The sequence below is a fragment of the Lepisosteus platostomus genome, chromosome 28, assembly GCF_059453375.1.
Source record: "Lepisosteus platostomus isolate fLepPlt1 chromosome 28, fLepPlt1.hap1, whole genome shotgun sequence".
Taxonomy (NCBI): Eukaryota; Metazoa; Chordata; class Actinopteri; order Semionotiformes; family Lepisosteidae; genus Lepisosteus; species Lepisosteus platostomus.
In genome coordinates, this window is record NC_142638.1 from 8565341 (window position 1) to 8590771 (window position 25431).

General features: G+C 45.9%; 1 protein-coding gene across 3 annotated transcripts; it reads left to right on the forward strand.

Moving 5' to 3' along the window:
- Positions 1-862: 862 nt before the first annotated feature.
- On the forward strand, positions 863-24844 carry LOC148638780 (progranulin-like). 3 transcript variants are annotated; one of them, XM_088622620.1, is made up of 21 exons: positions 863-975; positions 6109-6249; positions 8000-8137; positions 8705-8848; positions 10171-10255; positions 10623-10735; positions 11226-11367; positions 11907-12007; positions 12263-12398; positions 14054-14163; positions 14419-14554; positions 15177-15286; positions 15542-15677; positions 16292-16401; positions 16657-16792; positions 18449-18558; positions 18814-18940; positions 19590-19687; positions 20597-20842; positions 21382-21630; positions 22677-24844. In XM_088622620.1, exons 2-21 carry the CDS (start codon positions 6109-6111, stop codon positions 22821-22823), a joined length of 2715 nt encoding a protein of 904 aa, XP_088478746.1. In that variant the 5' UTR covers positions 863-975; the 3' UTR covers positions 22824-24844. The 3 variants fall into 3 exon arrangements, with proteins under 3 accessions (XP_088478746.1, XP_088478747.1, XP_088478748.1); XM_088622621.1 differs by lacking the exon at positions 8000-8137; XM_088622622.1 differs by lacking the exons at positions 18449-18558; positions 18814-18940 and having other exon boundaries at positions 16657-16797; positions 19604-19687.
- Positions 24845-25431: the final 587 nt, after the last annotated feature.

Here is a 25431-nt window from a genome sequence, read left to right on the forward strand (position 1 = left end):
GACAATCACCTCAGAACCCTCTCACCCAGCTCATCATCTCTTTCAGCGTCTCCCTTCTGGAAAACGTTTCAAAGCCTTCCTGTCAAGGACTGCCCGCGTCAACCTCGGCTCCTTTCCCGCTGCCATACGAGCTCTGAATTCACGTTGAACTGAACTGAATTCCACTGTATTATGCTGCTACATGAATAGTTGTTTACATAGCTATGTGACGATGTTTGTCTTCTGTCCGATTTAAACTTGTACTGTATATGTTGTGTGTCTCATCTGTGTTCTTTGCTGTGCCGAAAGCAAATTCCACCAACTATTGTTGTGTGGGAAGAAAGGATGATCTAATCTAATCTAATCTGAAAAAAAAACAAGGTTAAAAATGTGCTCCCTTTAGCGGCTTGCAGCCCGGGAGTCACAAGACACGAAGCCATGGCGGCTGAACGGTTTGAAATGCAGAACCGTTAGGGGGCGTCCTGGAGCTTCTCCGACAAAACCATTAAACGGCGGAATTAATCAAAGCAAACCAGTAACAAAACAGCGGCAAGCTCGGTCTTTGCCATGAAACCCGGTCCTTCGTTACGAATGTATTAAATTGAGAGATAAACACACCGCAAACTATTTTTACTTTTGAAAACGCAAAATCCACTGATCTCAACCTCCACTCACATTATAGACTAAATACCATTCGGTATTTTAGTGATCCAGCATAACACTGCCGCTCAACAAACACGCAATTTCCGTATTTCTAAAACCCTTTATTGTTGTTAAAAGCATGACTGACCCGATAAGCATCATCATATGATACGTATCATGTGACCACGTTGATTGACAACGTGGCGGGACCACTCACGAACGCCAGGTGAGCGCTGTAGCCAATAAGGATGTGAGGTGGGCGGGTCCTACTTAGGCAGTTATTAATGCTGGTTTAAGTTGTAAAGAGAAAGCAAGGCGGCTCGTTGATTTGGGATTGAGATATCGCCTCAGGAGGTAAGATGTCATATTTATCAACAACGCCTTTTGAAAAAGGGAGATAAAATGTTTCGCGGCGGAGGACGTTAGCGGGGTTTTGTCGCTTGTTTCGTGCGGGTGAATTGTACCTGTTCTGTTACTTCCTTTCTTTTTAATTATTAACTGGAAAACACACACACAGGTGTTGCTAAAGTGCAGTTTCTGCGCTGTCGTCCTGCAGTTTTCAACGACACTTTCGTGAATAATCGCCCTTTCGGGATACATGGATAACGTTTAGCTCTTGACAGAATTGCATTAAAATGTTCTCGTAAAACATCGCTGGCAAGGAGCCAACAGTGTATTTGAACCCAGGTTTCAAGTTTTCCCCTGATTCTTGTTTTAACGATGGAGACCAATTAGTTTGCGGGAGTTATCGGCTTCTCATTTTGTTTTTTGTGGATTTCCATTCCTAATTGTTGGGAAAGTGGATCTCCTCTGGTCCCGCTGTACACCGATTTAAGCCGCTGTTGTATTTCGCCTCCCGAGCTACTAACGTGCTGTTTTTTTTTGTGAAACCTCCTTTTTTGTTACCCTTTTGCTAATTAGTATTTGAATCCCATACCAACACGTGTTTAGCTGTGCGAGTGGATGAACGTTTGTTGTACAACATTGCATTTCTATGATGTACCATGGCGCTCAAAATACACGAAATATCTTGGTGCCCGGGAGTCCGTCCAGAGAAGAACAACCGAATCCAATCCCGGACTCAAAAGACATGTTTTGCTCTGACAGGCTTTAAGAACTCAAGCGCGTTTTTGGGCTTGAGCGCCAAATACTCTGATTCCGAAGTCCGGGATGATTAAGCACTTGAATTGGCAATGCCTTCAAACTTCAAAGTAAGAGTGTCCAGTCGTGGTCCTGCTGTTCAAGGCTGCCTCTATTCTATCTAATTGCATCTCTGACATAAAAACTTGGACGACTCAAAATCTCCTTCATCTTAACTGTGACAAGACTGAAGTCATGCTTATTGGCACCCCCCATCAACTTCGTAAAGCCAATCCTGTAACCCTGTCTGTAGATGGTTCTGTACTTGAGCTTCAGTCTAAATTGAACCCCTCCCCCCCCAGTCTGCAGGTGTACCAGGTCTGTTTTAGAGCAGGGAGAAGCAGTTAACATGGTTCGGTTAGGACAACGAGCTGTTTGGTTTAGAGACGCACTTGCACTCAGTCTGTAGAGACACTGGCCTTTCCAGTCCGGGACTGCTACACCTGGCCTAGGAGAGTGTATTCTGTTAGCATTAGTGAGGTAAGGGTCCAGAGACACAGCTGCCTGAATCCAGGAGAGGAGCTGCATTTGATCTCCTTGAATGAGCAGCTCCAGATCCATTATCTGCAGGATTGCCAGGTGTTTTTAAAGACGGCAGCACCTGAAGAGCTGCTCAAGTGGCCCAGTGAAAACTATTGTGGAGTCGGGTCGCTACCAGCCCAGCTGCATTGAAAACCTCAAGAGACCCCATCCCAGCAGAGACAGAATGGGGGACCCCCCTCAAGAGACCCCATCCCAGCAGAGACAGAATGGGGGATCCCTGCTTTATCTGAATGCTCCTTTTCGTACTGCACCTCCCTTGACATTCTTTAACTTCAGCCCTCGGCCTGGACAGCCCCAACCAGTTAGTTTAGTACATCGCTGTGAATCACCTGAATTTCTACACGAGATATAATTTGTTGATCTGAATGTCGGGGGGGTGCTTGGGCATTCTGTTACAGGCTGTTACATTCGTTTTAATTTCAGTAAAACAGTGGCATTGTTCCAAGTCTCTAGGTCATGGTTACCTGTAAAATGAGACCTGTTGGAACAGGTGTGCAGGCCTCACTGCAAAATCATGTTGGTATTTTTTATTTTAGTTTGAAAATGCAAAAACGTGTGTGTGTATATATATATATGAAGGCCGGACTCAGGAATTGTTTTGTTGTAAATATGCTAAATGTTTTTTTTTGCGCTGTTAAAATGGGGCACAGAAAATATCCCCAAGGAAGATGTGGTTGTCTGGCGTGATGTTTCTCTATTGAGACACTGACTTTGTCCAATTGGTGAATTGTTAATGCTAGTAAATAAAACTAACCATGTCAATCATTTATTACAAATAAGATGTTAATACCATGAATTATCATAATCCAAGAATTTAAAATTCCAACATAAGAGTTTATTGCATTTGGTGTTGGTTTGTCATATGCTTTGCATTGCTAAGTGATAAGTTTTATAGGGCACAGTTTTGCATATTCTTCATAAAGATATCACTGAACTGAAGGTCAGCTAAACTCACACAATAGACAGTCTGATTACTCTTCCTCATTTTACATTTCACTTATTGTTTTCAGTCAAACCTTGGGGAAAAGGCTGCCTCTTTGTTTTTCACTTCTGCTTTCAAGAATGCATCAGTCAGAAACATGCTGTCTTTATCTAATGCCCGTCTTTGATCAGCATTAATTAGTTGCTGATGTAAGGTGAATGTCTAGGACATTGTCACAAAAACTTACATTGCAGAGTATTGCGTTAGTCGGGGTGTAACCTGTTGTGGTTTTCAGAGTTACTTGGACTTTCCAGAAAAGTTGCTGTGGAGGATTCTAGTGAAAAGTGATGAAATCAAATCATTTGTTTTTCCAATAGTCTAGACTGCTCTTCTGGTATGAGTACCCAGAGCAATGAAGAAATGCACATCTTAAAGGGGATTTTGTTAGGTTTTGCATGGAGACCTTCAGAGTCACCAAGGGGTGTTCTCATTTTTCAAAGAAATCCTGTTAGTCAAATGTGCTTCTTATCACGCATGTCGGTACTAGTTCCTGCGTCTTCAGCTGCCCTTCTGAAACGTCCCACCTCCAACAATAATTCAAGAGCATATTCGTACTTGATAATTGGATATCACTTCATAACAACTGTGTGTTTTCCTTTGTCTTGATTTGCTTTAGCCAATCGCCAAACTTAAGCAATATCATAAACCAGTGCTACTCAGTCCTGGCTCTAGAGAGCCTCCAACCGCTAAAGACTTGGGAAAGGAGCTAATCAAGGCGAAAGGAGCCTGTGGTGGAAAATGAAACATCTCTTGTTTCTTGTTCCACTTTTGTTTGAAGTATGTTGCCTGGAGTATGGTTTAGGCTGCAACCTCTCTGTGCTCAAGTGATATTTCCCGCACCAGCTTTCAAACCATAACGGAATCCAAGAAATAGCACTGCATATCAATGTGAGTGGTGTTGAAAGTTTTCCGATCCAGTGCTCAGCTCCCTCATTGTCAGCGCTGCTCAGTCTGTTTAAAAAGTGGTTTTAGTTCTTCACTGTGACTGGGGGAACTTTTCTTTTTGGCTCTCCGACAAGGGGGTTTCCTTGAAAAAATGGAACAAAGAAGCGAATACAGAAGTACTTTCTGTATGCCTGCTTCTGCTGAATCGGTGAACCGTAGGTTCGGTGTAACTGGCACCGGGGCGTTGTTGGGGAGAAAAAGTCCTGCAGAAACATGTGCCACTGATCACACAGCCCAGTTTTGCCTTGGTTGTGCAATGAGATTAATGTTCTGATCCTCCTCTTTAACTAGTTATCATAGCTGAAGCGAGAGATCCCTATAGCAGGAGCAATCTCGCTTCAGGATATCGGTTTGCCTTTAGAGGTGTTGGTGTTAAGTGTGGCTATGGTAGAGAGTGAAAGAGGAAGTTCCTTCTTGCAGTCATGTGAGAGTGAGTCAAGCATGAAAATGTTTCCAGGTGGTTTGAGTGAGGTTAAGTCTGTTTGCCCTGGTTTTTGATTGCACCTGTAGTTAAATCATTTTTAAAAGTCGGTTCTGTGTTGGGTATGGCCTCTGTTTGGGATCAAAAGCCCTGGGTACCAGTTCTTGACTTGTTGACCTCTTTCAGCAGTCCCAGTGAAGCCCGTCGGCCTAGGGAAACATAATCGAGACCTTTACTGTGAAAAGCAAAGTACCAATATAATAAGCATCATTGCCATTTCTGCATAGAGCATTGCTCCTCGAGCTGTGCTGCTGTTTATTTATGGAAACCTGTTTGACAGCTGTTGTGCTCGAAAGCACTTCCCTGAAACGGTCTTCACTTGTGAACAACAGGATGAAAGAACATGAAGTGAAAATGAGAACAAAGCGTGACTTTGATTTATTTATATCTCCTGACTTGAAATTCCTAGTGTGTGATTCAACTTTTCGGCCTGCGATAAGCTTTCCTTTCAGCCTTAATAAAATTAAAATGATGGGCAGACTCTCGTTCTCTGCAGGCTACCCTCTTGCCAAAAACGGCCTTTTCTCCCACAATTTTTTTTTTACACACTGCTTGTGCTGAGTTTTTAAGTTGAGTGTTATTTAACTTTATTGCTGCTGCTGCTTTGTGTTCAAGTTGGTGTTTCCTTAATGTCTTTGTATTGGAGCATACATACTAATCAGCTTTTAATTGCACTTGTGCAAATAATTCCTTACACTTATATAGCACTTTTCAGGACAGTCCACTTTAAAGGTAATGGGGATCCCCTCCACCACCACCACCAGTGTGCAGCCCCACCTGGATGATGCACTGGCGCACTATGGCTGCTGTCGCACTCCCCACACACCAGCTATCAGTGGGGAGGAGAGCAAAATGATGAAGCCAATTTATATATGGGCATTATTAGGGGGCCATGATTGGTAAAGGTCAATTGGAAATTGGCCAGGATTTGACCCAAGGATTTTAATGACCACAGAGAGTCAGGACTTTACATCTCATCCAAAGGACGTCACCTTATTACAGCATAGTGTCCCCCGTCACTATACTGGGGCATTAGGAACCACACAGTCCGCAGGGTGAGCGCCCCCTGCTGGCCCCACTAACACCTCTTCCAGCAGCAACCTTAGCTTTCCCAGGAGTCTCCCATCCAGGTACTGACCAGGCTCAAACCAGCTGAGCTCCAGTGGGGCTGCCAGTTGCGCGTTGCAGGGTGACAGAGCTGCTGGCTGAGAAATGATGAATATGACCCGTGACGAACAAACCGAACTCTGCGTATCTAGTTCATAACGGATTGTCGGCTTTCTGAGCTCCTCTAGTGTAGCTGGTGGTCTGTGCAAATAACCATGCATTTCTCTTGCCTTTGGAGGTGCACCAGCTGTGTCTCTGTGCTCACGGCTGCTCCCTCTCCCTGCTGCAGATGCTGAAGGGGGGAGTCCTCTGCCTGTGCTGGCTGGCCCTGGCCTCGGCCCTCAGGTGTCCCGATGGGGGGCTGTGTGAAGACGGAAGCACGTGCTGCCGGAGCCCCTCGGGCAGATACAGCTGCTGCCCCCTGCCTCACGTACGTATGTCCCCTCGCTGGTGCGGTCGTCGCCGGGGGCGGGCCTGCGCGCGCGGGCCGTCCCGAGCGAGGAGGTCGTGCGCACGCCGGCCGGACTCGGGGGGGGGGGCTGGTGTTACGGGTCGCGATCGTTAGATTCAGAAGACCTGAAAAGGTCAGAGGTGGGTCAGGCGGGTGATCCCTTTAATCATAAAGGGGAGATCATTACCGCCCAAAATCAGAAGACCTACTCGCGCCCGGGACTGGAGTTCGCTATACTGAACCGAAGGCTTAATTAATTAACGATGCGGTCATTCCCAATCTTTACAAACAAGTGACCTATAAAACCATCAGGTCTGTGGCTCTCGAGGGCCCAGCTTGTCGGTACTGCACCGGGGATCTGTTGATCTAAATCGTACCAGGCATATAATGTATTCTGCCGTGGGGGCAAACCAGGACTCTGAGCTGCCTGACTTATTTTAACAGCTTCTGCATTCCTGTTTCAAAGGAGGAAATCAGATGCGCTTTGAAGCACAGTGTAAACAAGGTGTACAAAGACTTTTTTTTCCCACCTCCCAACTCCTTCTTCCTTATTGCTGGGGTGTTGCGCAAAGACATTTGACTGCTTTGTTTCATTTAGTGCATAAAGCTTGTGTGTTGAATGGAGAGCAAGCAGGGGAGTTTGCATTCCTAACCCAAGAATTTGGCCAATAAAATGATCTTATCTTAAAGTCAGACATTCAACAGAAGTACCTTTTTCATTGTGCTAATTTCCCTGCACTTCAGGTTTCTTTATCAGAGTAAACATAATTGAGCCCTGAAAAAGAGGGGTTTTCAACTTCTTAACTCAGACGGCAGTGTGGCATAGCGTTTTGGGGTTGAAATTGAAAGGATGTGGGTTTGAATCCGAGTTGGGGTACTGCCAATCTACTTTTGAGTTGGTGGCATCCCTTGGACTGCTTCAGTCTGGCAGTACAAATTGGTGCAAAAGTTTGTTTTTCTGCCATTTTCATCCAAACTGTAGTATTTTTAATCACTCTTCTGCTAGCTGTTCAGGGAAAAAAAAATTAAGGAAATAGATTTAAAGGGGAACTACAGTCCCAATTTTGTGGTAACAAAATAAATTAATAAACGGTATAGAAAAAGTTATAAATTTCGAATGAAACACAAAATTGTGCACTTTGTGGAAAATGCTGTACGTCACCGAGAGCAAGAGTTCTCCCAATCCGTGACATGATGCAGCCCTTCCTGCTCACTATTCCCTGTAGTGACTAATGTAATGAGATGCCTGCTGCACAATCTGTACTCATTCGCTTCTACATTTCACTTTAGAAATGTTTGTGATCTGCAGGCAGGGTTAACAAATTAGTATTTGTCCGCAAAACCATCTCCAAGTTGAAAGCAATATTTCTATTGGATTAAAAGAGATGTATTCACACGCCTGCTTGTTTATAGTGTAATAGGGCAGCTTCACCTCACTGGAAGCTGAGTTGCCTCGTTCTGAATCGCAGAACTTGGTGTTGCACATACCTGGAAGTTTAATCTATTTGGTGATTGGATTGGAGGTTTTACATGTAATGTGTGCGTTTGACTTTTATAGTGGTTTGAAATCAGTGCTGATTCTTTCTAAACCCAAAATATAAAAATAGCATTGAAGTTCCCCTTTAAATGACTAGATGGTTACCAGCAAAGTTTTTCAAGAAGTCTGTTTGATGGATCGCGGATCTGTATATTTTTAAATCATCTGTGGCCAATTGGATCATGTTTTCAGGCCGTGTGCTGCGAGGACCACAAGCACTGCTGCTTCGAGGGCACGGTGTGTGATGTGAAACACTCGGAGTGCCTCAACAAGACCTCCTCCGTCCCCTGGGTGGAAAAAGTCCACGCGCAGCTACCCGACTTTCCACTGGTAAAGACACGATTAGCATCTTTCTTTAACCAGTTATTTTGATCATTAAAATCAATTTGATAAATTAAAAAAAAAGTGGTCTTTGTGCACCAGTTTGCACGTGTTGTTTTGCACAGACTTTTCAGTAGTGTTGTCTTGTACAACTGGAACAGTGGGGTGGTGCGATGGCTCTGCAGCTAAGGAAGGTTGCTGGTTCGTATCCCGCGGCCGGCAGAGGAATCCTACTCCGTTGGGCCCCTGAGCAAGGCCCTTCACCCCAGCTGCTCCAGGGGCGCCGTATAAATGGCTGACCCTGCGCTCTGACCCCCAGCTTCTCTCCCTGTCTGTGTGTCTTGTGGAGAGCAAGCTGGGGTCTGTGAAAAGACGAATTCCTCATACAAGAAATTGTATATGGCCAATAAAGTGATCTTATCTAAATGTAAGCCCAAAAGAATATGTATGGTCAGTACCGTTAATGGCTCACTATTACCTAATAAAATGCTCACTTTCCTTTCCTTTGAATTTACCAGCTGTCCAGTTGTTTTTTGCGAAAGCTTTGTGAATAAATTTTTTGGGTTTGTTTTACAGAGTGTAAGCTCTTTCCCCATGTTCCACTCTGGCCCAGAAGACAACAATTATCAGAATGTCTGCCCAGATAATACAAGGTGCCCCTGGGAATACGCCTGTCTGCGGACTGCTGCAGGGTCCTATGGATGCTGCCCCTTACCCCAGGTGATTATGGTTGCCTTTTTCGGTTAAAGAATTGCTAATTATATTTATCACCCATTCCTGCAGGTGCTCCAGGCTCTCCCAGTTATTAAAGATCTGTCAGGAAGTTGGTAGTGTGACACTATGAAGAATGGAAATGAGCAAGAAGGTGAAGAGGCTGTGTTTAGAGACCTGGCCTTCAGCAGCTGATATGAGGCTGAGGCTGATGAGGACTTTCCACCAAGAACAGTTCCTTTCCAGACAGACTCCACAACATTTGCATGATGGGGTGACAAAAGCAACTTGGAGCGGTTTTAGCATTCCCTCACCTGGCTGAGGAAAATCAATCCAGGGCACAGTTATCCGACCACTCGGTGGAGCCAGCTGCTGCAAGGGCACGGATGACTTTGATCCGTATTTGATAAATATCCTGCTTGATATTAACTTGGGATATATACTCCCGACAGTGGATTTCTGTCTGTAGGACTGGAATAAGTAAGACCTAGAGGGTGGTCAGTAGTGCAGTGTGCTGATGCTTCGTATCAGACACCTCTTCAGGTGAGAAGGGGTTTGAGAATCCAGGTTGTCAAACGGTGACAGTTTAATGTATGCAACAGTCATTTTAGGACTTTCAATGCTGGGAGCAAGGGGGCATTAGAGTTGACACTCGTTGTTGCAGAAGAAGTCCCCCACCCACTTATTCTTGGGAAGGGGGGCTACAGCAAGTCGGAGGACTCGAGAGCAAGAGCTGATCCCAGGGTCCCAGCGCTGCGAGGCAGCAATGCTAAACACTGTGCCATCCTAGATTTATTCTTTTTTAAAATGAATGTGTACTTTTATACTGAATAGCATTCTTCTGCTGATCATCCATGCACTTTCACACACAGTGCACCATTCTTGCAAGCAGCTAAATCGCAATGCACAGCACTGAAAGACATTTTAAACCACAAAACTGGAAACGGATGCATTGCGTTAAAGAATTAGTTAAAAGTCCTGGTGCTCTTCTACGTTCATCCAACTCGCCCTTCCACGAAGTGCCAGTGGTTTAATAGTGCAAGGCACAAGTGTTAACTGCCACCTGCTCAATACTTCTTGTCTATTACTACACTACAGAACTGCTAGGACAGGACCTCGTGTTGCCCTTTTCTCACTGGCTGCTGGACGTGTCAGCCTGTGATCTCAAAGGGTAAAAGGTCATCTTAATCCTCATTGTAAGCAGAGGGTGGACATTGTATTGACTCAACGTCCGGTTAGTCTCTTTGGATCTTCTTTTCTAGCTTCTAATATTCTGGGGTTTTATTAGTATGTTCGGCGCTCTTATTTATCTAGCCTCCTTCTTTTTCTAGGCCGTCTCTTGTGCTGATGGCAGACATTGCTGTCCTGAGGGCTACCAGTGCAGTGAAGATGGGACCTCCTGTACTCGGAGCAAAGGTGTGCATCCATTGACTTGGATTATACTCAAGACAGTGGATTCTAGTCTTTGATAAAGGAAATGCTTTAAAAGCACAGAAGTAACTTAATGAAAGCCAGGTTTTTCCATGGTGGGATTGTTCCTAAAGGCCTAATGCCGACGTAGTTCTAAAATGTCCATTAGCAGCCCTGAACCTAATTCTGTGGGTTAATATTATTTCTAACTTGATTGGTAGAAGTGGCAGTACTTAGAGCTCATGTCTGAGAGGGGGTGGGGAGGATCGTGTCTTGTAACTGGAGACTAACGCTGCACTTAACGTGAGCAGAACAAGCATTTTGCATTTGTACTGATCTTGGTCTTTGGCTTCTCTGGCACTTGATTCTGCAGAGCTGTCTGGAGCGCGGGCGATTATCTGTCCCGATGGGGAGTCGGAGTGTCCCAGTCATGCAACCTGCTGTCCACTTCCTGATGGCTCATGGGGCTGCTGTCCCTTAGAGCAGGTATGGAAGCCCCACGCAGAGGCTTCATTTAAGCTCTCAGCCTTTGCACTTTGTGTTTGCTCTCGGTTTCAGTGAATGTCATCCAGGCAGGGCTGCACATTGGTGGTGGAGGGGATCCCCATTACCTGTGAAGCACCTTGAGTGGAGTGTCCAGAAAAGTGCTATATAAGTGTAAGCAGTATTAGAAGTGCTTGTTGTGTATGCAAGCCAAGATTCCCCAAGCAGTGGCTCACAACAGGGAGGCTGACACATGAGAGGTCTGGTGTGTGTTGCCCAGAATCCTGTCTGGGGAATAACGGCTGTGACCTGCTGGATTGCATTGAGGTTGGCTTGACACACTTGGATGGGTGAATGGGTGTCTTTTTTTTTCTTTTTTTTTAGTGAGTTAGGTTGCCTGGAAAATGCGGTATGTGGGTGTTTGACTTGTGCATGGATCGTGCCGATTTGCATTAGGGCCTAATCCGACCCCCAGTCTGTCGTCCTGCCTCAGGCAATCTGCTGCGATGACAAGAAGCACTGCTGTCCCCAAGGCACCAGATGTGACATGCAGCACTCCCGGTGCTTGTCTGGGACCAAGGAGATGCCCATGTGGAGCAAGATCTCGGCAAGGAAAAGGGCTGGAGGCCAGCGAGGTGACCAGTCCCGCTTTTCCCCCTTAGGCCTGGATTCAACAAAAATGTGTTCCATATGCCAGTCGCAAATTACAAGCTACTGCTTTATTAAGACTTTTAAAAAGGGGCAGAAAAAAGACAGTGTAATGTTATCTTCAGGTTTTACCTGAACAGTGATTCTGTGGAGCTGCCAGCGTGTGGTTCGAGACGGTGCTGGATGTACACTCACCGCCTATGTGCTTTAAGCCCTCCAGTGGGAATGTTTTGGGCTTTTGCTGGCCATGAAAGTCGTTGATTGATATGGCATGTTTTCCATAATTTGCGACTCCCTTGTTATAGCACAGGAATGGACAGGGCTCGTCCTGGAGGACTGGTATGTGTGCAGGTTTTCTAGGTGTCTTCAAAGCAGTAGAATGTTAAGAGCTGGAAGGAGCTGTTAAGTGGGGTCCGTTAAACCAGCAAATATGTTTAATACCAGTTTGTTCTTAAGAGTAGGTTTTGAACGGTAACCTGCTGGCCCCCCCTTATTTCTTAGTTTCCTTCCTCTGTGTTCTGTACAGTTCTGGATGTGAACTGTCCAGACGGCGTGTCCAAGTGTCCAGATAACACCACCTGCTGCCAGAAGGAGGGCGGTGGATACGGCTGCTGCCCTTTCCCTGATGTGAGTGTCTGATAGTTCCTCGCCGCGCTGCAGCCCTTCTCACTCTAAAGGCTCCCAAAGAGCTTTACGTGTCGGAGCTGATGCACCTGCAGCTCCAGCCCCTCTACAGCAGCATCCTCATGACCCCGCAGGCCAGGGGGAGGGGCGAGAAGCTGCTCCACCAGTGGGGCTGAGCGGGAGCTTCAGGGAGGCCCGACTCGCAGCCCAGAGCGGGACGGAGCCAGTGTTGCTCATGCGAGTGTCTGCTGTTCCCAGGCTGTGTGCTGCACTGACCACCTGCACTGCTGCCCCAGCGGTACGACCTGCGACCTGGAGCACGGCATGTGCTCGTCTGCCGAGAGACAGACCCCCCTGCAGAAGAAGCTCCCTGCTCTGCTTGAAGTCAAGGAAGGTGAGGTCTCCTCGTTCCTGATCAGCCTGTCACCACCTGTTCCACTTCGGTCTTGTGAGAGCTTGCAGATGAGAGAGAAGGCCATTCTTCTCCGTAACCTACGGACACCCAGGTTTATCCACCCCTGTTCTAGGAGGATCACCTCCAGTTGAGCTTGTAATGAGGGTGATGGTGTGTGGTGCTAAACTGCACACTGCTCTGGTTCCACCAGTTTGCAGCAGAATTGCAATCTAGGAATTTGCTGGTATGTCTCTAGGAGGCAGGAAGTGAACATTGCTACTCTGGAAGGAATGAAGATGGTAGCTTTGTCATCGCCATCACTTTTATTACTGTGTGAAGCACTATGTGAAGGTGATTAACAATATTAAACTTCTCTGTGCTCACTGGTCTTTGTTAGAATTATTGAAGAGTCAATATTTGCAGTTCTTGTGGCTTCAAAGCAACAAGTAGGAGCTAAGGTCCTTACTGAGCTGTCAATGGTGTGAGACGGATAAGATGAACAACACTGTAACTCCCCTCAAACGCAACTATTTGAATTCTACAGGACACTAAAAAGACAATACACACTGCTGAGTATCGGACCAGGTAAGAAATGGCAAAGAGAAACGCACGCTGATGAAGTACAGGCTTGATGACCACAGTCTGGCCATAGAAACTGGGTGGCACAGGCAGACCTGGCTTTCCAGAGAAGACAGCTGTTTTTCTCACTTCCAGTGGGGAGAAGCAGAGACAGAGATGCACTGGAAAAATACCATGGGGCTAGACATACTTCACAAAAATAAATCACAATCCCACACCTGTCAGACTTAGAATTATTTTCCAAACCTCCTCCTGGGAGAGGGAGGAGGAAACTCAAGCTGCAGCCCAGAATGTGATCTCCTGTCAGGGCCTAAGGATCAGTTGGCCTGACTCCCCATGTTTCCCTAGATAAATAGCTCCTTGGTGAATCATTGAGTTCTTATCAGCCTAGAAACATAAGATAAAGGATGGATAGGGAGAAGCAGGAAGGGTTGAGAAGTGTGCCAGGCAAGAGGACCTTGTTCTGATCAACCTTAAGATTCCAGCTAAGTATTTGAACCCATTTAAGAGAGTTTTAGTAAACCCTGATTTCCTTTATGAGGAATCCCTAGGCTAGAGATGTTCTCTCCTGGTTAGGGATGCATTTTTAGGTTTTAGATTCCCATTCACTTTGGACAATCTGGATTTATAGGAAGGGGGATTTAGCTCAGAATTGTGTTTTTTTGGAAGCACAGGTTTCTCTCTTGTGGCCTGTTTAGATATTATATAGGATGGCTAATACTAGGTTAGCAGTGGAGGGATCCTGAGTAGTTAGGTTTGTAGGCCTCTGAAACACCTTGTCTGTAAATACAGTAATCTAGTGTGTCGTAACTAATCTAGTAGAGTTTAGTTTCTCTAGGTATTGTTACTTATCCTAGTTTGGCACAGCTCGTGCAAAAGATTAATACATGAGGCTGAGGGCAAAAAAAATTGGGTGCCTCCAAGTATACCAAACATTTGGGTATATTCTTGGCATTTGTTTAACGATTCATAATCATTTTAATTCTTTTCCTCTATTTTTTTAGCCCCCCTTTTCATAATTTTAACATGGAAGGTTAAATAATTGAAACAATTTCCACTTGCTCCGTTCTGTGCAGCTCTGACCGAAGGGGACGTGAACTGTCCAGACGGCGTGTCCAAGTGTCCAGATAACACCACCTGCTGCCAGAAGGAGGGTGGTGGATACGGCTGCTGCCCTTTCCCTGATGTGAGTGTCTGATAGTTCCTCGCCGTGCTGCAGCCCTTCTCACTCTAAAGGCTCCCAAAGAGCTTTACGTGTCGGAGCTGATGCACCTGCAGCTCCAGCCCCTCTACAGCAGCATCCTCATGACCCCGCAGGCCAGGGGGAGGGGCGAGAAGCTGCTCCACCAGTGGGGCTGAGCGGGAGCTTCAGGGAGGCCCGACTCCCAGCCCATTGCGGGACGGAGCCAGTGTTGCTCATGCGAGTGTCTGCTGTTCCCAGGCTGTGTGCTGCACTGACCACCTGCACTGCTGCCCCAGCGGTACGACCTGCGACCTGGAGCACAACACGTGCACGTCTGCCGAGAGACAGACCCCCCTGCAGAAGAAGCTCCCTGCTCTGCTTGAAGTCAAGGAAGGTGAGGTCTCCTTGTTTCTGATCAGCCTGTCGCCACCTGTTCCACTTCTGTCTTGTGAGAGCTTGCAGATGGGAGAAAAGGCCATTCTTCTCCGTAACCTACAGACACCCAGGTTTATCCACCCCTGTTCTGGGAGGATCACCTCCAGTTGAGTTTATAATGAGCGTGATGTGTGATGCTAATCTGCACATTGCTCTGGTTCCACCATTCTGCAACAGAAGTGAGATTGGGTGTCTCTAGTGCCATGAAGAAAACATGGCTGCTCTAGAGGTAATGAAGATTGTAGCTTGTCTTCACCATCACTTATTACTGTGTTCCACATTTGAAGGTGGCCTGCTCTTCTGCTCAAAATTATAGGTAGGGCTGACCTCACTGTGAAGGTGGTGTCTAATATTAAACTCCTCTGATGTGCTCAGTGGCCTTTGTTAGGCTACCTTGTGTTTTGGCTTTGGTGCCTCTAACTATACTTACCACTCGGTTAAATTCTTGGCAAAATTTTAACATTTTGGGATAAAATTAAGCTTATCCTGATCTGTGTTTTATATTTCTTTACTGTTTTATTAATAAGAATATAACATGGATATTTAAACAAAACAACTTCCTCCACCTCTGTTCTGTGCAGCTCTGACCGAAGGGGACGTGAACTGTCCAGACGGCGTGTCCAAGTGTCCAGATAACACCACCTGCTGCCAGAAGGAGGGCGGTGGATACGGCTGCTGCCCTTTCCCTGATGTGAGTGTCTGATAGTTCCTCGCCGCGCTGCAGCCCTTCTCACTCTAAAGGCTCCCAAAGAGCTTTACGTGTCGGAGCTGATGCACCTGCAGCTCCAGCCCCTCTACAGCAGCATCCTCATGACCCCGCAGGCCAGGGGGAGGGGCGAGAAGCTGCTCCACCAGTGGGGCTGAGCGGGAGCTTCAGGGAGGCCCGACTCCCAGCCCAGAGCGGGACGGAGCCAGTGTTGCTCATGCGAATGTCTGCTGTTCCCAGGCTGTGTGCTGCACTGACCACCTGCACTGCTGCCCCAGCGGTACGACCTGCGACCTGGAGCACAACACGTGCACGTCTGCCGAGAGACAGACCCCCCTGCAGAAGAAGCTCCCTGCTCTGCTTGAAGTCAAGGAAGGTGAGGTCTCCTCGTTTCTGATCAGCCTGTCACCACCTGTTCAACTTCTGTCTTGTGAGAGCTTGCAGATGAGAGAAGGCCATTCTTCTCCGTAACCTATGGACACCCAGGTTTATCCACCCCTGTTCTGGGAGGATCACCTCCAGTTGAGTTTATATTGAGCGTGATGTGTGATGCTAATCTGCACATTGCTCTGGTTCCACCATTCTGCAACAGAAGTGAGATTGGGGCTCTCTAGTGCCATGAAGAAAACATGGCTGCTCTAGAGGTAATGAAGATTGTAGCTTGTCTTAACCATCACTTATTACTGTGTTCCACATTTGAAGGTGGCCTGCTCTTCTGCTCAAAATTATAGGTAGGGCTGACCTCACTGTGAAGGTGGTGTCTAATATTAAACTCCTTTGATGTGCTCAGTGGCTTTTGTTAGGCTACCTTGTATTTTGGCTCTGGTGCCTCTAACTATACTTACCACTCGGTTAAATTCTTGGCAAAACTTTTACATTTTGGGATAAAATTAATCTTATCCCGATCTGTGTTTTATATTTCTTTACTGTTTTATTAATAAGAATATAACATGGATATTTAAACAAAACAACTTCCTCTGTTCTGTTTAGCTCTGACCGAAGGAGATGTGAACTGTCCAGACGGCGTGTCCAAGTGTCCAGATAACACCACCTGCTGCCAGAAGGAGGGCGGTGGATACGGCTGCTGCCCTTTCCCTGATGTGAGTGTCTGATAGTTCCTCGCCGTGCTGCAGCCCTTCTCACTCTAAAGGCTCCCAAAGAGCTTTCCGTGTCGGAGCTGATGCACCTGCAGCTCCAGCCCCTCTACAGCAGCATCCTCATGACCCCGCAGGCCAGGGGGAGGGGCGAGAAGCTGCTCCACCAGTGGGGCTGAGCGGGAGCTTCAGGGAGGCCCGACTCCCAGCCCAGAGCGGGACGGAGCCAGTGTTGCTCAGGCGAGTGTCTGCTGTTCCCAGGCTGTGTGCTGCACTGACCACCTGCACTGCTGCCCCAGCGGTACGACCTGCGACCTGGAGCACAACACGTGCACGTCTGCCGAGAGACAGACCCCCCTGCAGAAGAAGCTCCCTGCTCTGCTTGAAGTCAAGGAAGGTGAGGTCTCCTCGTTTCTGATCAGCCTGTCACCACCTGTTCCACTTCTGTCTTGTGAGAGCTTACAGATTAGAGAGAGAAGGCCATTCTTCTCCGTAACCTACAGACACCCAGGTTTATCAACCCCTGTTCTAGGAGGATCACCTCCAGTTGAGCTTGTAATGAGGGTGATGGTGTGTGGTGCTAAACTGCACACTGCTCTGGTTCCACCAGTTTGCAGCAGAATTGCAATCTAGGAATTTGCTGGTATGTCTCTAGGAGCCAGGAAGTGAACATTGCTACTCTGGGAGGAATGAAGATGGTAGCTTTGTCATTGCCATCACTTTTATTACCGTGTGAAGCACTATGTGAAGGTGATTAACAATATTAAACTTCTCTGTGCTCACTGGTCTTTGTTAGAATTATTGAAGAGTCAATATTTGCAGTTCTTGTGGCTTCAAAGCAACAAGTAGGAGCTAAGGTCCTTACTGAGCTGTCAGTGGTGCGAGACAGATAAGTTGAACAACACTGTCACTCCCCACAAACAACCATTTGAATTCTACAGGACACTAAAAAGACAATACCCAGTTGGCGAGTATCGGACCAGGTAAGAAATGGCAAAGAGAAATGCACGCTGATGAAGTGCAGGCTTGATGACCACAGTCTGGCCATAGAAACTGGGTGGCACGGGCAGACCTGGCTTTCCAGAGAAGACCGCTGTTTTTCTCACTTCCAGTGGGGAGAAGCAGAGACGGAGATGCACTGTGATAAATACCATGGGGTTAGACATTCTTCACAAAAATAAATCACAATCCCACACCTGTCAGACTCAGAATTATTTCCAAACCTCCTCCTGGGAGAGGGAGGAGGAAACTCAAGCTGCAGCCCAGAATGTGATCTCCTGTCAGGGCCTAAGGATCAGTTGGCCTGACTCCCCATGTTTCCCTAGTTAAATAGCTCCTTGGTGAATCATTGAGTTCTTATCAGCATAGAAACATAAGATAAAGGATGGATAGGGAGAAGCAGGAAGGGTTGAGAAGTGTGCCAGGCAAGAGGACCTTGTTCTGATCAACCTTAAGATTCCAGCTAAGTATTTGAACCCATTTAAGAGAGTTTTAGTAAACCCTGATTTCCTTTATGAGGAATCCCTAGGCTAGAGATGTTCTCTTCTGGTTAGGGATACATTTTTAGGTTTTAGATTCCCATTCACTTTGGACAATCTGGATTTATAGGAAGGGGGATTTAGCTCAGAATTGTGTTTTTTTGGAAGCACAGGTTTCTCTCTTGTGGCCTGTTTAGATATTATATAGGATGGCTAATACTAGGTTAGCAGTGGAGGGATCCTGAGTAGTTAGGTTTGTAGGCCTCTGAAACACCTTGTCTGTAAATACAGTAATCTAGTGTGTCGTAACTAATCTAGTAGAGTTTAGTTTCTCTAGATATTGTGACTTATCCTAGTTTGGCACAGCTCGTGCAAAAGATTAATACATGAGGCTGAGGGCAAAAAAAATCGGGTGCCTCCAAGTATACCAAACATTTGGGTATATTCTTGGCATTTGTTTAACGATTCATAATCATTTTAATTCTTCTCCTCTATTTTTTTAGCCCCCCTTTTCATAATTTTAACATGGAAGGTTAAATAATTGAAACAATTTCCACTTGCTCCGTTCTGTGCAGCTCTGACCGAAGGGGACGTGAACTGTCCAGACGGCGTGTCCAAGTGTCCAGATAACACCACCTGCTGCCAGAAGGAGGGCGGTGGATACGGCTGCTGCCCTTTCCCTGATGTGAGTGTCTGATAGTTCCTCGCCGCGCTGCAGCCCTTCTCACTCTAAAGGCTCCCAAAGAGCTTTACGTGTCGGAGCTGATGCACCTGCAGCTCCAGCCCCTCTACAGCAGCATCCTCATGACCCCGCAGGCCAGGGGGAGGGGCGAGAAGCTGCTCCACCAGTGGGGCTGAGCGGGAGCTTCAGGGAGGCCCGACTCCCAGCCCAGAGCGGGACGGAGCCAGTGTTGCTCATGCGAGTGTCTGCTGTTCCCAGGCTGTGTGCTGCACTGACCACCTACACTGCTGCCCCAGCGGTACGATCTGCGACCTGGAGCACAGCACGTGCACGTCTGCCGAGAGACAGACCCCCCTGCAGAAAAAGCTCCCTGCTCTGCTTGAAGGTGAGGTCTCTGGAAACGAGGGGTATTCAGCAGATTAAGTCTTCTAATCCCTTGTGCCCAATGGACTCTTATTAATAAGGTTTAATGCTTGTCCACCATTCCATCATGGGTCACTCATGAATGATCAGTTTATCAAAATGATGCTGAAAAGCATTCAAAGCGGGGACTTGTTTATATTAAATAGCTTGATGAGAAGGACTAAATATCCTGCTGTCCAGGTTTTACTTTCTCATGTTCTTGGATTTCTAAATGAATATGCGTTTGATTAGCAAACCTTCTTTTCATTAATTATATTGTAAATGAAGCTTTTTATTTTTACCAAGTACAGGTGTGATCTGAGGTTATCAGGATGCACTGTGACGTTGTCGTGTCCTCCACGTGGTACTGAATAGTGTCCACCTCAGCTTGGATTGATATTGAAGTAAATCGAAGTTCCTTCCTCGGTCAGATGGTTAGAGGTTGTTCATCATAAATGTGTTTTGCACAACCACCATGGAATACTGGAGGGGATCAATAGTGTAACTGAAATGAAAACATCGGTCACTGGGTGTCGGGAAGCAAAAGATTGCAGATCCTACGAGCAAAATCATTCATGTGATGTCTACCCACTAGACCTGACTAGCCTAGAAATCCTTCTTTTCTCTCGTAGTCAAAAGTGTGAAGTGCAACGATACTGCATACTGTCCCCATGACACTACCTGCTGCAAAACTGCAAAGGGAGAATGGGCATGCTGTCCATTCCCCAAGGTAAGCACTTTTAATGGTACGGAGTAAAGTAACTGTTCAATATCCATTTACATGGGATAGGGTTTGGGGTCTCAATTGGCTAATAGACAAGTGAGGTGAAAGTGACCGTTTAAGGCCTTTGAGGAATAGTTGTGGGTGTAGGGTCAAAAGTTCTTATTTTAAAGCTTTTTGCCCTCGGGACACGAGCTGTTGATATTTTATCGATATCTGTAGAAAACGGCTAGCATGTAGCATTCGGTTAAATGATGGGGGACCCTTCTTGACAGGCAACCAAGCGCTCCTGCATGCATTAATGATGAGTTATTCCAAATGGTGTAAAGTTAGACTGGTCGATTTACAAGTGGAGCTCTCAAACATTAACATTTTGACTGTTTCCAGGAACCAGATCCGTTCTATGGGGGGCTTTACATTTAATTTAGTTATCCTCTTCTCCAAGATGAATCTGAGTGTTTTGCTTAAGGATAGTTCTGAAAAACAAACTTTTGTCCCCATATGTTTGGAGTTTTCCAGACTTCTGTAGAGGCTTTGATCCATCTGGTTTTACACCGTAAAAACCTAAATTTTTCTGCTGTAGTAACCAAAATGCTATTCGTCTAACGGCACAACTGAGATTGTTGCATATAATTAAAAAGCTCAGATTTGATGCTTCCATTTTCTAGATTTTATGAACTCCAGTCATTGAGAAACCAGGTTCTACAAGTTTTTGTTTTTTAAAAAAAAATTCTGAACTAAAATTTAGTTCCTGCGGTTGAGATGGGAATTTTTCCTGACCTGTGTTCTAAGGTATTCAGTCCCTGGATCAGGATCTATGCAGAGTGAAGGGAATCTCTGGAATAAATCCAGAGAATTGCAGTGGATTCATCTCTGGGGTGATTGAGGGTGTTCCTCTGTGTGCCCTTCCTCCCCCAGGCTGTATGCTGTGAAGACCACGCTCATTGCTGTCCACAGGGCACCACCTGTGACCTTACCGCTGGCTACTGCAAGTCCTCCACCCTGTCCATTCCCTGGTTGGAGAAGGAGCCTGCCAAGACGGGGGAGCCCATCGGACCTGGGGGTGAGAAGGGTGTGAAGTGTGACCCCGAGACCAGCTGCGCGGCTGGAACGACCTGCTGCCAGCTGCCCACCGGCAAATGGGGCTGCTGTCCCCTGGTCAAGGTAAGGCAGGGCCAGAGAGTCCTCCATCGTTACCACAGGTTTGAGTTGGCCAAACTCAAGATGTCCGACCCTCCCCGTCCACCAACAGGACCTCGAGGTGCTCCCTCAAGGTGGCTGACAAAGTCTCGGCTGATCGCATCTGTTCTTAAATCTTTTAAGATGGTTTGCCATCTGCAAATGATCTGAAGTTTAGTGTAAAAGTTTTGATCACGTTGTTTTCTGGCCAAGAATGTGCAGGCTACCCACTAGTGATATCCAGTAATGATATGGGGGGCTTCAGAATAGTGTTAACCATGTTACAGGTTCGGGACCACCGCAGGAGGAGTTTAAATTGCCCGTCCCCTATAAATAATTAAGTAAATTTTGAAGGATAATTGACCACTTTGGGTAAATTGAAGGACAAGATACCAATGCAATTTAAAGTTTGTTTTTAATATTGCTTTAATGTGTTTGATTTTTGTGTTCACCTGTGGGTGGGCGTTTTGAGGGTCATGTTCGACTCGTCCACTGACGACGTGCTGCGCTTTCTTTGGCTTCAGGGGGTGTGCTGCTCGGATCACGAGCACTGCTGCCCACAGGGCTACTCCTGCAACATCAAGGCCGGCACCTGCGAGAAGCGCCACGAGGGCGTCCCCTGGATGTCCCGGAACTTCCCCGTGGTCCTCGTGTCCCCCTCGGAGCAGCGCCCCAGGAGGGACGTGCAGTGCGATGAGGAGCATCGCTGCCCCGACTCGCAGACCTGCTGCAGGACCTCCTCCAGTTCCTGGGGCTGCTGCCCTTTCCCCAAGGTACCCTGACACTTCCAGTGCAGAGCACATCTCGGGAGTTGCAGTATCCAAACATTTTCCGTGTCTCGCACTCCAGTGCAAATGCAAGGAGGAGAGGGGCAGGAAACTATAAATGTAAAGAAAATGACTTGCAGTTTTCTGAAATACCCTTGTGTAAGAAAGTCACGGTGAGAACAATGTAGATATATATTCGTGCAAGGTGTTCATGTTCTTGTGCACATGTGCTTTCACTTTAGCACTTCAAAAACTTTAAAGTGCAGTTTTAGGCCTTAGTCTAAAAGGAGTGTCAATATGACATCTCACCATCACAGTGGTACACCTTACTGGAATGTGGGTGCTTGTTGCTTACCAGCCACACAGCTCTCCAGTTTACATGGTGCACCATGGAGCTAAATTGATGTGTGCATGGGGAAACCATGTGTCCCAGGGCTTGAGTCAAACCATCACCTCAGACTGGAGCAGTTCTTGTGCATTCTCTTCTAGCAGGCACTATTTGCAGTGCCCTCTGCTGCCTACCATTACTGTCCAAAGATGGGACCTTTTTCCTTAATTCCCCACGAATCAAACATAATTGCTCAGCAGTATTGCTTTCACTTATATAGCGCTTTTCTGGACACTCCACTCAAAGCGCTTTACAGGTAATGGGGATCCCCTCCACCAGCACCAGTGTGCAGCCCCACCTGGATGATGCGCCAGTACTCTCCCCACACACCAGCTCTCAGTGGGGAGGAGAGCAGAGTGATGAAGCCAATTCATAGATGGGGATTATTAGGAGGCCATGATTGGTAAGGGCCAATGGGACATTTGGCCAGGACGCCGGGGTTACACCCCTACTCTTTTCGAGAAACACCCTGGGATTTTTATTGACCACAGAGAGTCAAGACCTCGGTTAAAATGCTGTATGCGTGGGGACGTCATGTCATCTTAATTTTTAATTCCCCGCACTCGGCCGATGAGTGAGGCTGCAGCAGTATGGTGGCACTGGGTGCGCTTGTGCTGTTCAGCTCTTCTGGGCTCCAGCTGACCGAGCGGTGGTGTCTCTGCAGGCCGTGTGCTGTGACGATCAGAAACACTGCTGCCCCTCTGGATACTCCTGCGATGGCGCTGGAGGGTCGTGTGTCCGGGATGGGCGTCTGACCTGGGATATGTTCTTCACGGAGAGGGAGAGAGCCTTAAACCACAACACTTTGTAAATCTCTTCTCGGCCTGCAGCACATATCCACACCCTCCATAATCGGCAACGTGTTAAGGAGGGAAGGGGAATGTACAATGAGACATAACTGACCTGTTATTTGTGACAAATACTGTTTATTTGGTAGGGGGTCTGCGATGAAGTGGAAACAGATTTAAAATGGGGGACATCAGCTGGAACCTGCTGAATGATTTTTTTTTTTGAATGTTTGTGCTTTGCAAGACTTGCTTTATTGTGCTCCACTAAAGGAGCTTCAAGCCTGTACCTTTTTGTGTTTAATGATGTGCTGTGACCTGAAAAGTGACGTTAGATTTCTGCAAAACTGACCACTTCATTAGAACAAGGGCCCTTGCCTGTTTGCTCTGCACTAACTGACATTTCAAAGCAACTCGATTCACCCCCACATCTTTGGAATAAAAGGATTCAGATTTCAAGAGAATTGATTTTAAGTGAAATTTAGTTTTAAAGAACGCGTTGTTAAACCCAGTTTTTCTATGCAGTGAGATAATAGCATAATGGAGGAGGATGATGTCGAACTCTTCTCGGGGCTTTACAAACCATTGGCAAGCGGAGTTTCTGCTGCTTGGCCAGGTGCCTGCAGGCTCGCGACGACATCATGCTGCTTTTCCAATTGGCACTGCCTCTTGTTGGCTACTGTGGTGCCCCCTGCAGACGAGCATGAAATTGACACCCTGAAAAGACAAACCTGTTTTAAGAAACGTATGAAGGGCTAGATGGCGGTGATGAAGCAGCTGTTCTAGAAAAAGAAGCACACTTTTGTAGATGCTGACACAAGGTAGCAAAGTCTAATTGTCTTCGGCCTTGCAATACTGTCTGGTACAGAAGAGGATTTTTACACTTATTTGACCCAAAGTGAATTGTAAACTGAGAAAAACCAGGGAGAACTGTTCTCTAGGAATGTTTTACTGAAGCACTAACCACATTTCTCTCTGGAACTAGAAAATGTGAACTACAAAAATCATTTGTTTTGTCCTTTTGTGCGGGTTTGGTTTTAATTGTACTCTATCCTTGCAAACAAGCCAGAGAATCACACATCACAGTTCAATTATACAGTCCACTTATAAATCCCTTGATACTTGCAGTCTGCCTATAAGCATAAAATCCATACGATTTTGTAAATTTGCACTTTTTTTTTAGTTGAGTAGTGTGAAATTGAATTTATTAATGTTTTATCTTTGACTTCAAAAGGGGGCATTAAGGCTTCTTTTTTTGTGGCCTTCTGAACAAGAACTGATTTAGACCCCATTTATTATTGCTGTAAATCCCAATAAAACCTAAATTCAAAGAACCAGCTCTGTGCCAATGTGCTTTAGTTTTGCTTACGGTTTTAAAATATTGATCAAACATCCGTTACCATTAATGCAACAAGTGTAACTTCATAATAAAATTGGTGCTCTTTTTTTTATTTAGTGCACTTTTACAAAAAGGTATGGAATTTTCATTCCAGTAGATAATTTGTATGACAAGAACATCTTGTTCATACCCATAAGCATAAGGGAGATGCTGTATTTCAAAGTGCATTTGGGATGTGTTTAAAAGATTGTGCTACATAAGAATTTACTTGCACCATCTTAATGGGACCTTGCTAGAACTACCACTGTTGCTCCTCATATGTCCAAACGTGGTTTTGTACATGCCGATTTCAGAACTGAATAGAAGGGTTCTGTCTTTGTAGACTTAAAACACCTGTGCTTTTGTATGGGGAGATATGAAAGGAGAATCACTTCACGGTAATCAAAGAAAAGGCCAAACAGATTAAATAACAAGAAAACTCTTTCTTTGCAATTCTTTAACTTCAGCATCTTGTCCTGTGAACCACATATCTAACCAAGCATCATGTAGCTTTTCCATTAATCTTCATAACTAATACACAGCACTGGATTCTCCCTTCAGACTATTTGCACTGGAGGCTTTGCCCTGCTATCTTGATTGAAAAGGGATTTTACTCTATTAAAGACAATTGTGTGTGTATATACAAATTAAAATAAATCATTTCTATAAGTCGTCTTGTTCGTTCTTTTGCTTTAATGACGATATTTGTAATTTTGCTTCAGATTTAAGGCCAAGAAAAAAAGACAGCACCTTCTATAGAAAAGCATGTGTAGTAAACAAAATGATGTATTGAAGATGAAAGGTATTCCTTAAGACATAGGTTTTGTTACACAAACAACACATTCACAACATTTTGGATAGGCAATACATGATCACACGTGTAAGTTTATAAGTATATTTAAGTCAAATATTTCCAGCTGATGCTTGAAGGAATTGAGAGTATTGATGGAGTATCTTAGCCTAAATAGATGATGGTACCTAATTTTTTGGACAAATGTAGAGCTATGAGTAGGTAATTCTGGGATCTGGACTTGTAAAGCATGTTTACCAAAATGTCATTTTCAGCACATGACTTGGGTTTCTGGTGTTTTTACTCCTACTGCAAGTGTGCCATTTTTGTCACTTTAAAGACTTGGGAGTAACAACATCCATTTGTGGGTACAAAGGACACCCCTGGGACAGCAGTATTCAGTATCTATGTTTGAAACAGACGTGTTTTCAATACAACATAATAGTTAACTTCAGGAACACAAGCC

Coding starts and splice junctions, on each gene's coding strand:
- LOC148638780 (XM_088622620.1), top strand. CDS start 6,109: ATGCTGAAGGGGGGAGTCCTCTGCCTGTGCTGGCTGGCCCTGGCCTCG. Junction 10,256..10,622: donor CTCCTGTACTCGGAGCAAAG/GTGTGCATCCAT, acceptor TTGATTCTGCAG/AGCTGTCTGGAGCGCGGGCG. Junction 12,399..14,053: donor TCTGCTTGAAGTCAAGGAAG/GTGAGGTCTCCT, acceptor CGTTCTGTGCAG/CTCTGACCGAAGGGGACGTG.